The sequence below is a fragment of the Lathamus discolor genome, chromosome W (genome assembly GCF_037157495.1).
Source record: "Lathamus discolor isolate bLatDis1 chromosome W, bLatDis1.hap1, whole genome shotgun sequence".
NCBI classification, from domain to species: Eukaryota; Metazoa; Chordata; class Aves; order Psittaciformes; family Psittacidae; genus Lathamus; species Lathamus discolor.
Window position 1 is genome coordinate 23,877,872 of NC_088908.1, and position 16,862 is coordinate 23,894,733.

General features: G+C 43.6%; 1 protein-coding gene across 3 annotated transcripts in view; it reads left to right on the top strand.

Annotated features, from left to right (window-relative positions):
- Positions 1–16,862, top strand: part of LOC136004183 (AP-1 complex subunit gamma-1-like) — an 82,760-nt gene that overhangs the window by 30,967 nt on the left and 34,931 nt on the right. For 2 of the 3 annotated variants that reach the window (XM_065660456.1, XM_065660455.1), the window contains exons 4-9: positions 472–613; positions 1,659–1,755; positions 5,216–5,292; positions 8,450–8,545; positions 9,032–9,112; positions 9,364–9,462. In XM_065660456.1, the coding sequence (XP_065516528.1) occupies positions 472–613; positions 1,659–1,755; positions 5,216–5,292; positions 8,450–8,545; positions 9,032–9,112; positions 9,364–9,462 (592 nt within the window). The remainder of the gene's footprint in view (positions 1–471; positions 614–1,658; positions 1,756–5,215; positions 5,293–8,449; positions 8,546–9,031; positions 9,113–9,363; positions 9,463–16,862) is intronic. The other variant, XM_065660457.1, reaches the window with a different exon arrangement.

A 16,862-nucleotide genomic window follows, 5' to 3' on the forward strand; every position in this document is an offset into this window, starting at 1 on the left:
GATATTTTTACATAGATTTTTCTACACTGTTAGGTTTGTAAATGCAGAAGGTAAAGTCTGTCCTAGAACATGTTTAAACTGGGACAGCCTGCAGGGTCAGTGCAGGACTGTACTTCATGTTAGGTTCCTTTCTGTGTGCAAGTTCCAAAATACAGCATTTTGTCTTCAGAAGTTTTAATGGAATTGTGTGGTCTTTCTTCTTCTCAGCTCAATCCCTAGATACCCGCCTGATGGTTTTAACCAAGTATCTTTATAACTGGGGTTTCTAAGTAGAAGTGGTAGCAAACCCTGTGGTACATGCACTCAAAGTCGCTATTACTCCTAAGTCATGCTCCCACATAACTGAGAATCTGGAGAGTTCTAGGCAAGGTGTGCAGCCGGTTAGATGACTGCAGATACAGATGCCTTTTCCTGTGTGTTCAGGTTCTCTGTGCATGCTCATTGGCTTTTTATTTCTTTTTCCTTTTACAGTGACCTTAATCACAGCACGCAGTATGTACAGGGACTGGCACTCTGCACTCTTGGCTGCATGGGCTCCTCAGAAATGTGCAGAGACCTTGCAGGAGAGGTGGAAAAGCTCCTCAAAACGTCCAACTCCTATCTTAGGAAGAAGGTATGCCAGGGAACTTTTAAATACTTTGTTATGGATTAAAACTCAAGATTGATTGGATGCCTTGTGAATATCTGGAATACTTGATGGCTTTGATCACACTGAGTATTTTCCCAGTGTGCAAGACAAACAGAGGTCAGCTTCTTGTCTGTCTATAGTAGGAACATGCTTAAGTCTCTAAAAGACAAGCCTCCAACTGGAGAGGCAGTTGTTTGTTTGGATAGTCTCTACCAGTAGTATGAGAGAGAAAGGTTAAGGGCTTGAAACAGGCAAATGATTACAAGTTGTCTTGTTTCCATAGCAAGTGTGCCATAACATCTGCAAAGTGTAATCACCCTTTTTCTTTTAAATTTAGTTGTTCAGTTTTGGGGAGGGTGAGGATCAGTAGGATTTAAGAAGAGCTGCATACATGTTACTTCTTTGTCTACTGCTGGATCTAGAGAGAGATTGGAGGGAAAGCAATGCTAGGACCTCAGTGCACTTGACCCTCCAGCAGCAGCAAAGCACAGTGACTCCTGTTGTTTCTGTACCCCAGAAGAAGTAGGCACATTTTTTCGCAGCATACTTTGTTTTTCATAGGACCCATCACCTGCAGGAGGAAGTTGTAGTTATTTTGTGGGGAAGGAGATGATATTCAAGGGAAAGAAAATGAGCCATAATTTGATATAAATTTAATTAATTGCTTCCAATGCATTATGCCCTCCCTAGCAACAGGAAGACAGACTGAAGTAGCCTTAAAAGGCAGAGCTGCTTTGCCGTTGATATCACTTCTGAAGTGAATAATGTAAAAATGAGCCATTGATAGTGGGAGTATTACTTTGTGGCTCCGTGCCTTCCCCCCTCCCCCCCCCCCCCCCCCGGTAGTTTTACTGAACTCTATGATGCTGTTTAGTATCTCTTGTGGTAGAGAGATGGGAAAATGTACCATAAACTTTCCAGGCCTTTGTATATCATGAAATTTGTGATAGATCCCACTGTGCTAGATGTTCTCAAAGCATGTATCATTGTCATTACAGTATGTACTAATAGAGCTATTTTTCCTATACAGGCAGCATTGTGTGCTGTTCATGTTATTAGAAAGGTGCCTGAACTCATGGAGATGTTCCTGCCAGCCACCAAAAACTTGCTGAATGAGAAGAACCATGGTAATACCTGAGCTATATATACCTGGCTAATACATTAGCCAGGCTATGCCATTCTTTATAAAAAGGTGCACTTGCTACCTAAGTCTTTTGTTTGGAAGGAACTTTTGAGGTGTATTTGTATGATTTGTTTCTTCCCATTTCTGTGCAGCAAAAGCAAATGTCATTCAGAAGGAAAGGATGTGTATGACTACTAGTCAGCAGGACTTTTACGTAGCATGAGTGACAAAAGGAACTCTTTCACTCATGTTTTTTGATAAACTTCAGAGTAGGTGGAATGGGAAAGTTTGTGATTTTTCTTTTTTTTTTTAATTTAATTTTATTTTAAATCCAATACTCTCCCTAAAGTGACTTTAAAGTGCACTTTTTAGGATTGGGGTGTTTTTATCTATGTTCTGTTAGCATAGGACTGTGGGATTCTTTGACATCATTTTAGCAGGCATTCCCAGGACTGAGATACCTTTGTCACTGTCAAGAAAGAGTCTTTCTTTGGTGCTGTTTTCCATCAGAACAACATCAGAAAATAGATTCTCACTTCAGTGTTCCTTTGTGAGTTTATTCTGTTTTAATGCATTTTCTTGTTTAAGTGCTTCTAGAAGATTATTTAAAGATAAATTCTAATATTAAAGAGAAATTCTAATATTAACACCTTGACTAATTTGTATCAAGCCTAGTGCTCACTTCCCAAAGTCTTACTCCTGTGGCACATATGCAATGAGCATGTGCCTTAAAAAAAATAGTTGGGTGTGCAGTAGATGTTTGCAGTGCTGAAAACCCACTACAGGGAGAAGTTCTGTCTCAAGACAGGGTAGTTGTAAATGCCAACAGTACTAATGTGCCACAGTAGCTTTCTGAGAAGCTATTGTTTTTTTGGGTTTTTTGACTCTTCTCCCCCCCCTCCCCATGGCTTGTAAACCTTTGAGGTACAGGATAGTTTGCATGTGGAATGTGGCTTGTGTGGTGCAGCTAGTTTACCTTGATTTAAAACATGATGATCAGAACATTTAGACCAGGCACTACTTCAAATAGGCAGTGTCTGTAAGACTCTTTGTCAGTAAGTGATGCCTACGTGATTCATCTTGTGGTAGCATGAGATCCTCTGTCTTATGCAACTCTGAAAAGCTTAGAGCTGTTCTGTTCGTTCTGTTCCCTCTTTAAAGATGGGAATGCTCTTCTTCGAGCCTCGGGCAAGCAGACAATTGAGTCTAGGTTCACCTGCATTCAAGAACTGGATCATCCTTTCTGCTTTCCTCATCCTTAAAAATCAGCATCTCCTTTCCAGCAGTTTTAGCCATGGGCTTTGTGTTGAGCTTTCTCTGAAACATAATATATATGAAACCCTTTCAGCAGACTTTTGGGAGGTCTTTGTGATAAGTAAGCAGCATCACTATGAAGAAAGCTGTGACATAAGCTTTATAGGTAGATACTTATGTACTTCAAAACAGACTTTTTGATAGGACCTGTAATGGGTCAGAAAGCTGCATAGCTTGCGGAATATAAACGTTGTCATCTCTGTAGAAAATGTTGCTTAGTAAGCAAGCTTCTGGTATCTTTCTGAGTCAGGAGCTCAACACCTACAATGCAATTGTATGCTGGCAAATGAAGTTGCTAAGACACCGTCCATCATATTTGAAAAATCATGGCAGTCAGGTGAAGTTCCCGATGACTGGAAAAAGGGAAATATAACCCCCATTTTCAAAAAGGGGAAAATGGAAGACTTGGGAAACTACAGACCAGTCAGTCTCACCTCTGTGCCTGGCAAAATCTTGGAGCAGATTCTCCTGGAAGGCATGCTAAGGCACATGAAAAACAACAAGGTGCTTGGTGACAGCCAGCATGGCTTCACTAAGGGGAAATCCTGCCTGACCAATTTGGTGGCCTTCTATGATGGGGCTACAGAACTGATGGACAGGGGCAAAGCAGCTGACATCATCTGTCTGGATTTGTGCAAGGCGTTCACCACTGTCCCACATGACATCCTTGTCTCCAAACTGGAAAGACATAAACTTGATGGATAGACCACTCGGTGGATAAAGAATTGGCTGGATGGCTGCACACAGAGAGGTCAATGGCTCAGTGTCCAGCTGGAGACCAGTAATGAGTGGTGTCCCTCAAGATCAATGTCGGGACCAATCTTGTTCAACATCTTTGTTGAAGACATGGACAGTGGGATTGAGTGCGCCCTCAGCAAGTTTGCCGATGACACCAAGCTGTGTGGTCCGGTTGATATGCTGGAGGGAAGGGATGCCATCCAGAGGGACCTTGACACGCTTGTGAGGTGGGCTGATGCCAACCTTATGAAGTTCAACCATGCCAAGTGCAAGGTCCTACACCTGGTTTGGAGCAATCCCAGGCACAGCTACAGACTGGGCAAAGAAGAGGTTCAGAGCATCCCTGGGGAGAAGGACTTGGGGGTGTTGGTTGATGAGAAACTGAACATGAGCCAGCTTCAGTGTGTGCTCACAGCCTAGAAAGGCAACCATATCCTGGGCTGCATCAAAGCAGCATGACCAGGAGGTCAAAGGAGGTGATCCTGCCCCTCTATTCTGCTTTTGTGAGACCTCACTTTGGAGTACTGTGTCCAGTTCTGGTGTCCTCAACAGAAGAAGGGCATGGAAGTGTTGGAACAAGTCCAGAGGAGGGCCATGAGGATGATCAGGGAGCTGCAGCACCTCCATTATGAAGACAGGCTGAGAAAGTTGGGGCTGTTCAGCCTGGAGAAGGCTGCATGGAGACCTCATAGCAGCCTTCCAGTATCTGAAGGGGGCCTACAAGGATGCTGGGGAGGGACTCTTTATCAGGGACTGTGCTGATAGGACAAGGGGTAACGGGTTCAGACTTAATCAGGAGAAGTTCAGGTTAGATATAAGGAAGAAGTTCTTTACTATAAAGGTGGTGGGCATTGGAACAGGTTGCCCAAAGATGTAAAGAAGTAAAAAAGTTGCCCAAAGAAGTAAATGCTCTGTCCCTGGCCGTGTTCAAGGCTGGGTTGGACAGAGTCTTGGGCGACATGGTCGAGTGTGAGGAATCCTCTAATGTGAGGCAGGGGATTTGGAACTGGATGATCTTAAGGTCCTTTCCAACCCTAACCATTTTATGATTCTAATTAACATGTCCTTGTAGTGTTCTGTGTTTATATAGAATCATAGAAGGGTTTGGGTTGGAAGGGACCTTAAAGATCATATAGTCAAACTATGTCTGATACCATCTGACTGTATATTTAGCATTCGGGTTTCTGCAGACAAAGTTCCATTCCTCTTTCATTTGGCTTTTACCTGCAGCTTTAAGACACTGGCATGTTGGTATCTGCTTTCCATTTGGCACAGTGGCAAGCCCAAATATAGAATTTTTTTTTTTTGTGATTTCCTGTTGTTTCCTTATTATCTTTGTAATATATCTGGAGGCAATGAAATTATGTTAAATGGAGATACTTTTTTCTTTTCTTTTCCCCCTTCACCTTTAGGTGTTCTTCATACATCAGTTGTCCTCCTCACAGAGATGTGTGAGAGAAGCCCAGACATGCTTGCACACTTTAGAAAGGTAAGTGTGAACTGATAATACTGTAAACTCAATGTTTATGGACTTGTTTGTGGTGGGTTGAGGATTTTTTTTTTTGGGGGGGGTGGTGGTGGTGGTGTTTGGTTTGTTTTGGTTTTGCTAATGTGTTCTCTTAGTCTCCCTAGTGTGCATGTCTTTTAATGAAATCCTTGCAACTCTTTGGGTTGAAGAAGTCTGCTTGTTATTAAAATAAAAAAAAAAAATCATTAAATTTAGCTATTATGTGTGTATTTAGTCCTAATCCATTTCAATAAGTTGGGTAAGTTACAAAACATCAGTCTTAAGACTATGCAGTATGAAGCTCATCCTAAAGTTAGATTTAAAATGTCCTCTATGTTCCCTTAGGGTTTTTTCCACTCTTTGTAGCTAATTGCATAGTGACAATGGCATCACACATGTATTAAGCATAAAGAGGCAAAGATAAAAATCCGAGTCTTGTGTTGACACCTGAATACCTTAACCATAGGCACGCAATTTTATAAACTCAGGTCAAAAATACCACTGGAAGTTCTAGTTGTGTAGGTAACTCACCTCTGGTGCATGCTATATTGCATCATTTATCAATCTAACTTAAGGGTTTTGATAATCAGTGTCACTCTTCCTCCTTTGGTTAGGAATGTTTGCTTCTCCCCACCCCTGAGCTTCCTCCTGTTGTTTGCTGTAGCTTGCTGTGCAGTATTATTGCTGTATCAAAATTTCTGAAAATTGCATTGTCATTCTGACTTCTTGGTCAAAGAAGGAGAAATTTAACAAAGCTGGTACAACAGAACTGGCTGTTTGCTCCTCTGAAAAGTCTTAAAGGTGCTTATTTATTTGCATGCCCAGTTTCCTTGGCTCATCTGTATCATTAGGGATCTCAAACAGTATGTCCTTTGATGCATCTTAGCATTTTGGCATGCATCTTCCCTTGCCCTGATTGCATATGTCAAAGCAGGACTGGAAGTGGGTCTAGGGTCATCTTGAAGGTAGCTTCTAACTGTTTTCTAATTGCTCATTTATGATAGTGATGGGAAAAGAGAGAAGAGCTGAGTCCACAATATTTAGGTACTAGGTACATTCTTTTCTAGTTCTCCCTTGTAGTTGTTTATGCTGTGAATGGTATTACATGGATCTCTCCCTAATGCCTGCTTTGTCTGTTTTGTCTCATCTGTTTGGAATCCTGCTATGTGTAGAATGAAAAGGTAAGAATTAATTCTTCTAGATTGTGCATGCTTGCATTGAATCTGTAGATGCTTGTCACTTGTGAGGCAGTGCCTCTTAGTGACACATTTGTCATTGATTGCCATATGCTTAGATTGACTGTATTTGTGTAATGCTTTTTTGTGCTGGTCTTGTCTTGTCACTAAACCTCTATGCCCATAGCAGATCTGATTTGCAGTTGTGGCCTTTTCCAAACATGACTTTGTTTTCTTCAAGCTTACTCTCATTTGAGGACTTCTTTAGGAAATTTTTTTTGTGCCTAAGCCAACTGGAGCACTGGGCTTTTTTCTTATCAAAACCTGAGCTTTGTGTTTTGCTTGAATCATGGGGCAACTTTGGGTGATTCCCAAAAGGAAGCAGGAGAGATTTGGTCACCTGTAAGTGGGCTTACTGTGCTGCAAAGAGCTACCAAGTACAGCTGCACTGCTGGTGTTTTTTCATGGGTGGAATTTGACAGCAGAAGATGGGGAGGGGTGGCCCTCAACCTGTCTCCATGGCTGTAATGTTTTTCTTTGTTCTGTCCTCAGTCTTGTTAACTCTTGCATGTTAGAAGGAAAAAAAAAAGTTAATCAGGGTTCCAGGAATGTTCCACCATGTCACTCCATTTGTCTTTTACTCTTTCTTGAGGAAGGATGTTGCAGCGCCCTTTGGTTTCCTCTTTAAGGCAGATATTAAGAAATGTATGGTTCCTTTTTGTTTGTGTATTTTATGAAATGCTTGTTTACAGAGGGGTATGTAATTCCTGAACAATGAAGGTAGGAATAAAAAGAGATGATGGGGGAACTCTGCTGGTTTTCTTCATGCACTGTACCTCAAATGTACAGGAATTCAGCCCAGAAAACATTGCCTATTTAGTATTTCCACATGCAGCTGTTGTGCTCTTTAAGTCACATTGTGCTTTTGGCACCTTCTGCTACTATTTGTCCTGAATCTGAAGCACCTTTGTGATTTGATGTTGTCAGAAGTGGCACTTTGCTATAAGCAATCTCTGATCTGGTAACAATTTAGACTGAATGCAATTCCTGACTTGTAGGCATACAATAATGCAGAAGCAGCCCATCTCAAGGATGGGAAAGTTGGTGAAGTCTTAAAGGTGAATCATTGGAAAGGGTTTTGTAGAGAACACACAGTTGGAAAGAAACTTTATGAACAGTTTAAGTTGATACAATTTTGTGCTCCCAAATCTGGCATAATAGCAGTGCTTCCATCAGTTTCTCTGTTGCTATGCAGAACCTATCTAACAGCGGTGAAGCAAAGAATTTGGTCACTTTAGTGTTGCTGCTCTTGCCAAGAAGTTTGTGATGAAGAGAAGGGAGAATAGACCCTGGAACTTCTTGTGGGCATCTAACAATAGAGCCCTGGGGGAGGGCTGGAGGGAAATCCATTCTCTGCCCTTTTTGGAAACTTATTGAGAGCAAGCAGTTCACAAAGCTTTTCTTTCTAGAAGCTAAGTTGGATGAAGTGTCAAATAAAGGAATTATTAATAATTTAATCATAGCAGTACAGTACTTGAAAAGATCAAAACACTTGACTATGCTTCCATGGAGATGCATGCTAAGAATTAATCAGGAGCTAATGTAAAGCCCCCAGGCAAAGTACTGGAATTATACCATTTTTATAGTCCCAGTTGATCCCCTTTTCATGAAGAGAGGAATTTAAGTTGGCATTTCCTCTCAGGTCTCAACTGCCAAGCTCTGGCAGATTTAGTACTTTAAAGATACAACATGGTGCTCAGGACCCAGCTTAACTGTTTCTTGTTGTGCCCTAGCTAAGCTGTAGGCATCTGTGTAACATCAGCTCTAGGTGTACAGGTTGAACTTTGTGGAGAAATCCATAGACTCACTTGATTTCAAATATAAGATTTATTCTTGGACCTGTACTTAAAAGCTGGGGTGAGGGAAGAAACAACACCCTAATAGGACAACTCTCTGCTTAACAGCTTGTTCCCCAATTAGTTCGTATTCTGAAGAACCTTATAATGTCTGGATATTCACCAGAGCATGATGTGTCTGGGATCAGTGACCCCTTTTTGCAGGTAAGAACTGATACAAACTGATAGCTTTAATTCTAGCACTGTGTTTTGAGGCTTAGGTACGATGAGATGGGTAACTCAGGGCAGCTGTGTTGATTTTAAGATTTTTGTCTTTGTTAGAGCTGATTGTATAGATGCTCTTCATCTACCTTAGTGAAAGATACCTGCTTTAAACAGCAGTTATAGTGCCTTATATTATGTGAAGTTGTGACAAGGGGGGAAGCAGCAACGTGTTGGTCTTGCAAGGTTGTGCCAAGTGGGTAGTGAGGGTACTCAGCAGTTCTGGCTACTGGGAAGAAAATAAGCACAGCATAAGACTGTTCTTGTTGGTAAAGGTCATATTAAGGATAAGCATTTTGCTTAGGAATGGAAATCAGCAGCTTATTTTGCTGATTTGCCACTCCTCAGGAAGTGTCCTGGGCATTTCATGGCCCCCAGGTAAAACACTGCTATCCAGTGAGCATTGTTTTGCTTTATTTTGTCAAACAGGTACGAATCCTGCGGTTATTAAGAATTTTAGGACGAAATGATGATGATTCTAGTGAAGCAATGAATGATATACTTGCACAGGTGAGGTCTGCAAGGTTGATGAGCAGCTTAAACTTTCTCTTTTGGTTTCTTAGTACTTTGGATTGAGCAGCACTGGTGAGGATACAGTGGCTTGCTGTGTTGGGTGGAATTTTGCTGTAAGATACACATGTTCATAGGTGTGAAGTTTGTTTGCTGGGGGTTGGTTAGTTTCACCACATGATCTGCAGAACAGCACAAAGGGGATCTGCTTTGGATGCATTGGAGACACTGATACTGTTTGTTTTCTCCAGGTTGCCACTAATACAGAAACAAGTAAAAACGTGGGAAATGCCATTCTCTATGAAACTGTGCTGACAATTATGGACATAAAATCTGAAAGTGGGCTCCGAGTAAGTTGACTTTACTATGCACCAACACCACCCCACCCACCCCCCTGGCTTGTGTTAGAGTAATTTGTGTAGAGGACATGAAACAAAGTTGTTTTGCCAAACATAGTGTTGTGGTTTAAGCCCAGCCTTTAACTCGGAACCATGCAGCTGCTCGCTCACTCCCCCCTCTTCTTCCCCTCTCCCCACTCCCAGAGGGACGGGGAGGAGAATTGAAAGAATGTAAATGATTGACAGAGCATGAGACTGAAAAAGCCCTTGATCGGGGTAAGCATTACTTAGCAACAACTGAAAACATTGATGTGTTATTCAGCACTGTTCTCAGACTAAAGCCGAAAACAAACAAAGCTATGAAGAAGGAGAAAAATGACTGCTACACCTGAACCCAGGACAATATCCACCCCTTATTCCATACCATTCACATCATGCTCAGATCCCGTATTTTTCAATATACCATTACTTTTTGTCTCGGGGGGGGGTGTGTGTGTGTATGTGTGTGTATATATATATATATATCTCATCATCATGGCTTGACTTCACGAACGAAGATGTGGGTGGGAAGGGCTTTACCCATGCTTACTACAAGTGCACTGATGACTAAAAAGGCCAGTGTGAGATAGGCAAATACGGTTGCAAAAAGCACAGCGAAAGGTCTCCTTGGGTGGTATAGGTGGGGTGTGATTCTTTCTACGTTGTCTTTTCTCCTCGAGACTAGTTCTGTATGAGTTCTCAAAGGAGTCAACAGCATTATGTATGGTGTGTCTCCAAGTCTCCCGATTAGAGGCCAAAGTGGACCACTGATGGTGGTCAGTATGGCCAAGGCCTAAGGTATTGTTTCAGGGAGTCCTTATATCTCTTCTTTGGGGCACTTCTCTTGCAGCAACCAGTGGCAAGTTCACCGTAAAACACGATCTTAGGGAGGCGGTGATCCCTCATCCTAGAGATATGCCCTGCCCAGCGCAGCTGCAATTTCAGCAATATGGCTTCGATACTGGTGATCCCTGCCTGTTCGAGGACAGTAACATTTGACACATAGTCAGTCCAGTGGATATTTAGAATTGTACAGAGGCAGCACTGATGAAAGCGTTTGAGGAGTCGCAGGTGATGGTGGTAGATAACCCATGATTCAGACCCATATAAAAGAGTAGACACTACAATGGCTCTATAGACACTAATTTTTGTACTTTTCTTCAGGTGTTTATTGCACCAGACTCTTTTATGGAGTTTTCCGAAGGCTCTGTATGTCTTTGCTATTCTGTTGTCTATCTCTTTGTCGATTGTGGCATCTAAGGAAATAATGCTTCCCAGATAGGTGAACTGCTGAACTGACTTAGGCTATGACTTGCCAATGGTAGTGTGGGGATGATGATCATCTTCTTGTGATGCAGGTTGGTAGAGAACTACTGTCTTCTTTAAGCTGACTTCCAGTCCAAAAAGCTCAGCTGCCTCCACAAAGCAAGATGTTAAACACTGCAGAGCTGCTTCTGTGTGGGCAACAAGGGCAGCATCGTCAGCAAAAAGCAGTTCACGGACAAGATGATTTAGGGTCTTAGTGTGGGCCTTCGGTCGCCTTAGATTGAATAGGCTACCATCAATACGATATCGAATATAAATACCATTTTGTTCGTCAAGATCTACCGTAGCCCTTTGGAACATCATGCTGAGGAAGATTGTGAATAAAGTTGGTGTGAGAACACAACCTTGTTTCACACCATTTGTTATTGGGAAGGGCTCAGAGAGTGCATTGCCATATCTGACTTGGCCTTGCTGATCCTCATGTAACAGAATAATCATTTTGAGGAACTTGGGGGAACAACCTAATGGTTCCAAGATCAGCCACAGGCCTTTTCTGCTCACAGTGTCAAAAACTTTGGTGAGGTCAATGAAAGTTACATAGAGCCCCTTATTCTGTTCTCTACACTTTTCTTGCAGTTGTCTGAGAACAAATACCATGTATGTGGTACTTCTATTAGCTCTGAAACCACACTGACTTTCAGGTAGAAGCTCTTCTGCGATAACGGGTACTAGTCTGTTCAGTAGTATTCTTGCAAGAATTTTTCCAGCAATGGAGAGCAGTTATACCTCGGTAGCTTGAGCAGTCTGACTTTACACCTTTTTTTCTTATACAGAGTGATGATGACTGCATCACGAAAATCTGATGGTAATTTACCTTGTTCCCAACAGCGCACAAGTAGCTCGTGAAATTTAGCATGAAGTGCTTCGCCTCTGTGCTTCCAGATTTCGGGTGGGATTCCGCTGACCCCAGCTGCCTTGCCAGTTTTCACCTGCTGTATAGCCTTAAGAGTCTCTCCTATGGTAGGGGCTAAATCCAATTCATTTTTCACTGGATGTTGTAAAATGTGCTGGATTCTGGTGCCTTGGACTACACAGTCAGCATTCAAGAGTGATTGAAAATGTTCAGACCAACGATTCAGGATGGAGATTTTATCTGTAAGAAGTGTTTGGCCATCTGCACTAAGTAAGGGGCTTTGAACCTGAAATGTGGGTCCATACACTGCTTTCAGAGCCTCATAGAATCCTCTGTGGTCACCCAAATCTGCACATAGTTGAATCTTTTCTGCTAACTTGAGCCACCACTTGTTCTGGATGTCTCGAAGTTTCTGTTGGAGTTTGCTACATGCAAGATGAAAGGCTGCTTTACTTACATGGCAAAGTGGCTGAGCGAGGTGTGCTTGATGGGCAGATATCTCCTTTGTCAACAGTTCCTGGACCTCCTGGTTGCTATTGTCAAACCAGTCTCTGTTTTTCTTTAAGGAGAACCCAAAGGATTCTTCGGAGGACTGCAGGATGCTATTTTTAATATGTTGCCAAAGTGCTTCAGGAGAAGAATCTATAAGATGGTCTTCAAGCCTAGTTTGAAGATTAGCCTGAAAGCTGTCCCTCACTGCGGCTATTTGGAGATTATTAACATTGAGCCTCCTCCTCGGAATGCCGCCCCTCTTAGGTTTGGATTTGAAGTGGAGGTTAAGTTTGCAACGCACAAGGCGGAGGTCTGTTTGACATTCTGCACTAGCCGTCACTCGGGTGTGACAGACATCACAAATATTTATCTGGCGCACTAAGACATAATCAATAAGGTGCCAATGTTAAGATCAAGGATGCATCCAGGTTGCCTTCAGGATGTCTTTCTGCTGGAAAATATTGTTGGTGATGGTAAGCTGCTGCTCTGCACAAAACTCTAGCAAGGGGCAACCATTATCATTGCAGCTACCAACACCATGCTTGCCTAGTACTCCTTTCCAGGCTTCAAAGTTTTTACCTACTTGGGCGTTGAAGTCACCAAGGATTATGATCTTATCTTCTATAGGAACCTTTTGAGTGAGGTGACACAGGTCAGAGTAGAATTTGTCTTTTTCTGCAGGGTCAGCTTGCAGAGTTGGAGCATATATGCTGAAAAGAACAACATGTTGCTTATTGTGTAGTGGAAGACGTAAGGAGGTAATACGATCGGAATGACCTATCGGCAAATTTTCAAGTTTAGAGATGATGGAATTTTTAATCGTGAAGCCAACTCCAGAAAGATGACTTGCAGTTTTGGATTTGCCTGACCAGTAGAGTGTATAGCCGGCACCATGTTCTTCAAGGCTACCTTCCTCATGAAGGCGAACTTCACTGAGAACTTCAATGTTAAGTCGTGACAATTCGTGGGCAATTAGCGGAGAACGGCACTCAGGACACCCACTGTTCACTGTATCAAGCATGGTTCTGATGTTCCAACATGCAAGTGTCAATCTGGACACACCTTTGGAGGCAGGTGTATGCCTTTGTCTCTTTGTCTTTGATCGACTGCAACAGAAGATGCCTATTGGCCGCGGCTAGCCAACCAGGTGGAGGGGGAGATGAGATTTGGTTAGGCCACCTTTTCTAGGCCTCTCTCCATATGGAGCAAGCAGTGCTCTCCTTGAAAAAAGGCTGCTTGGTCATTCAGGATGTTGCCGAGCAAGACTGTCATCTCCTGGGTCAGTTTTGAGTGACCAATGTCCTGAACTGCCTGCATGCAGGGTTGGGTCTGCGACTTCCAGTACACCTTATCACCTGCCGTTTCGTCCCTCACCTGTCGCTACAGGGCTTTGCAAATGTGGGTAAACCCTTCGAGCCTGCACAGTGGATTTTTTAGGTGAGGCGCAGTGTGCACAAAACTGGCCCCACCCTTTACACCTGAGGTTTATCTGCCAGGGCCTAGCGAGCTTGGACAGTGACCAAGTCCTCAGGTCGTAGGTTTGGTTAGAGTGTCCTCTTAGATGGATAGCCTTACAGGGCTATACGAGCTCCATCTGCCCAGGTTTGAAGTTAGAGTTGTCCTTCTCCTAGGATGGTTGCCCGAAGGCTACTGAGCCCATCCTGCCCATGGACACACTTTGTCTGACCCTTCAGTTGAGACCTGTCTGGCATGGGAGACCCTACAGGAGGCATAAGCCACCACCAGCATAGCTCCCAGCCTCACAAGGGCACACAAGCTCTTTCCCCACGACAAGGGGGTGTCCATGAAAGAGATATATATATGTGTGTGTGTGTGTGTGTATAGATACACATACACACACACATATACATACACACACACACACAGATATCATTCTGTAGTCCATGGACCAATCCCTATAAAGCTGCTGAATTCATCCAGTCCATGTTATCAGGCTCCATCTCTTGTAACAATCTTAGAGGGCAGGAGAGATGGTGTGTAGTGTTTGATTGTTGCCTGTTGAAGGCACTGCTGAACTCATCTGGTCACTGTTGAGCTCGTCTGGTTTCATCAAAGTTTATTCTTTGCTGGGGGGATGATTGAAGGAAAGGCAGGGTCAGTCGTTGGTAACCTGAAGACAGTTCTGCTGATGCTGGCTTTTCCCATGACTTTATTTTCCGCTGATGATCATGACAGCACATCTCTCCTTTTCAAAGGCCAGAGGGGTAGAGATGGACATCTAGCTAATGGGCTATAGAAGTGTTATATAGCAGGCAACAGCATATAAATGAGGCTGTTTACCCCCAAGATTAAATCCCCTTGAGGTATACACTGGACTTCCTCATCCTCCCATATTATCCACCAAGGATATCCAGGTCCCTGAGCAAAAGCAATCCTATAAGTGAGTTTGCCTTGACCTGAAGCAGGAATAACCCAGACTGTCTTCCCCAGCGAATTCTTTATGTGCACCACAGGAATTTTATCCCCCTCTACAGTATGTAAAAGTTCTGACTGGGCTGGGCCAGCCCTGTTGACAGATCCCCTAGTGTTGACCAACCAGGTGGCCTTTGGTAAATGTGTATCCCAATGTTGGCAAGTCCCACTACCCATTGCTCTCAGTGTAGTTTTTAACAGCCAGTTGTACTGTTTGATTTTCCCAGAGCCTGGTGCATGATAGGGGATGTGATATACCCACTCAATGCCGTGCTCTTTGGCCCAGGTGTCTATAAAGTTGATCTGGAAATGAATCCTGTTGTCTGATTCAGTTCTGTCTGGGGTTCCTTGTCACTAAAAGACTTGTTTCTCAAGGCCCAGGATAGTATTCTGGGCTGTGGCATGGGGCGCAGTGTATGTTTCCAGCCATCTTGGTGTTGCTTCTCTTGGCGGGTTGGTGGGAGTGTGATATAGTCAATCTGCCAAGCCTCCCCATATTTGTGCTTCAGCTATTGTCCTCCATACCAGAGAGGCTTTAACTGCTTGGCTGGCTTAAACTGTAGCACATGTTTCACATTTATGAATAACCGTGGCAATGGTGTCCTTTCTTAAGTCCACTCTTCTATCATGATCCCATCTGTTTGTTGCATCTCTACCTTGATGTGCTGAGGTGTTGTGGGCCCCCCAGTTGAAAATAATTCACCTTTATGTTACCAATCTAAGCCCCTCTGAGCCACTTCAATCTTAGCTTTATCAATGTGGTAGTTGTTCTGGTGTTTGTCAGTGGCCCGACTCTTGGGTACATAGAATCATAGAACAGTTAGGGTGGGAAAGGACCTCAAGATCATCTAGTTCCAACCCACCTGCCATGGGCAGGGACATCTCCCACTAAACCATACCATCCAAGGCTTCATCCAACCTGGCCTTGAACACTGCCAGGGATGGAACATTGACAACTTTCCTGGGCAACCCGTTCCAGTGCCTCAGCACCCTAACAGTAAAGAATTTCTTCTTTATATCCAATCTAAACATCCCCTGTTTAAGTTTGAACCCATTACCTCTTGTCCTGTCACTACAGTCCCTGATGAAGTGTCTGTCCCCAGCATCCCTATAGGCCCCCTTCAGATAGTGGAAGGCTGCTATGAGGTCTCCACGCAGCCTTCTCTTCTCCAGGCTGAACAGCCCTAACTTTCTCAGCCTATGTTCGTACAGTAGGTGCTCCAGTCCCTTTATCATCCTTGTGGCCCTGCTCTGGACTTGTTCCAACAGTTCCATGTCCTTTTTAAGTTGAGGACACCAGAACTGCACACAATACTCCAGGTGAGGTCTCACAAGAGCAGAGTAGAGGGGCAGGATCACCTCCTTCGACCTGCTGGTCACACTCCTTTTGATGAAGCCCAGGCTACAGTTGGCTTTTTGGGCTGCGAGTGCACGCTGCCGGTTCATGTTCATTTTTTCATCGACTGACAGCCTCAAGTCCTCCACCGCTTTCACCATCAGGTTCTGCACCCAGACAGCAATGTCTTGCCACAGTGCAGCAGCCCAGATGGGTTTCCCTCTGTGTTGCCATTTGCTCTGCTTCCATTTGAAGCGACCACACCCACAGGGCATTTGCTACCATCCATGAGTCAGTGTAAACTACTGGCCACCTTTCTCCTTCAGCAGTGTCGGAGGCCAGCTGGATGGCTTTCACCTCTGCAAACTGACTCAATTCACCCTTTCCTTCAGCAGTGTCTACAACTTGTCATCGGGGACTCTGTACAGCTGTCTTACATCTCCGATGCTTTCCCACAGTACAGCAGGACCCATCAGTAAACAAGGCATATTGCTTCTCACTTTGTGACATTTTATTATAGGTTGGGCATCTTCAGCACTTATCACCTCCTCTTCTGGTGACATTCCAAAATCTTTTTCCTGTGGCCTGTCCATGATGGTGTTTAGGATTCCTGGACAATTAGGATTACCTATTCAAGATGGTTCTCTAATTAGTGTAGCCCATTTACTCCATGTAGCATCGAGTACAGGGATGTTGTCCGGGAAGCTAGGGACCAGGTGAGGAAGGCTAAGGCTCAGTTAGAATTAAACTTGGCTAAGGATGTTAAGGATGACAGAAAGGGATTCTACAGGTACATAGCAAACAAAAAACAGACTAGGGACAACATAGGCCCCCTGAAGAAACTTTCGGGAGAACTTGCTACATAGGATTTTGAAAAGGCCTACGTTCTGAATGACTTCTTTGCCTCGCTCTTCACTGGCAAAGGCTCTGACT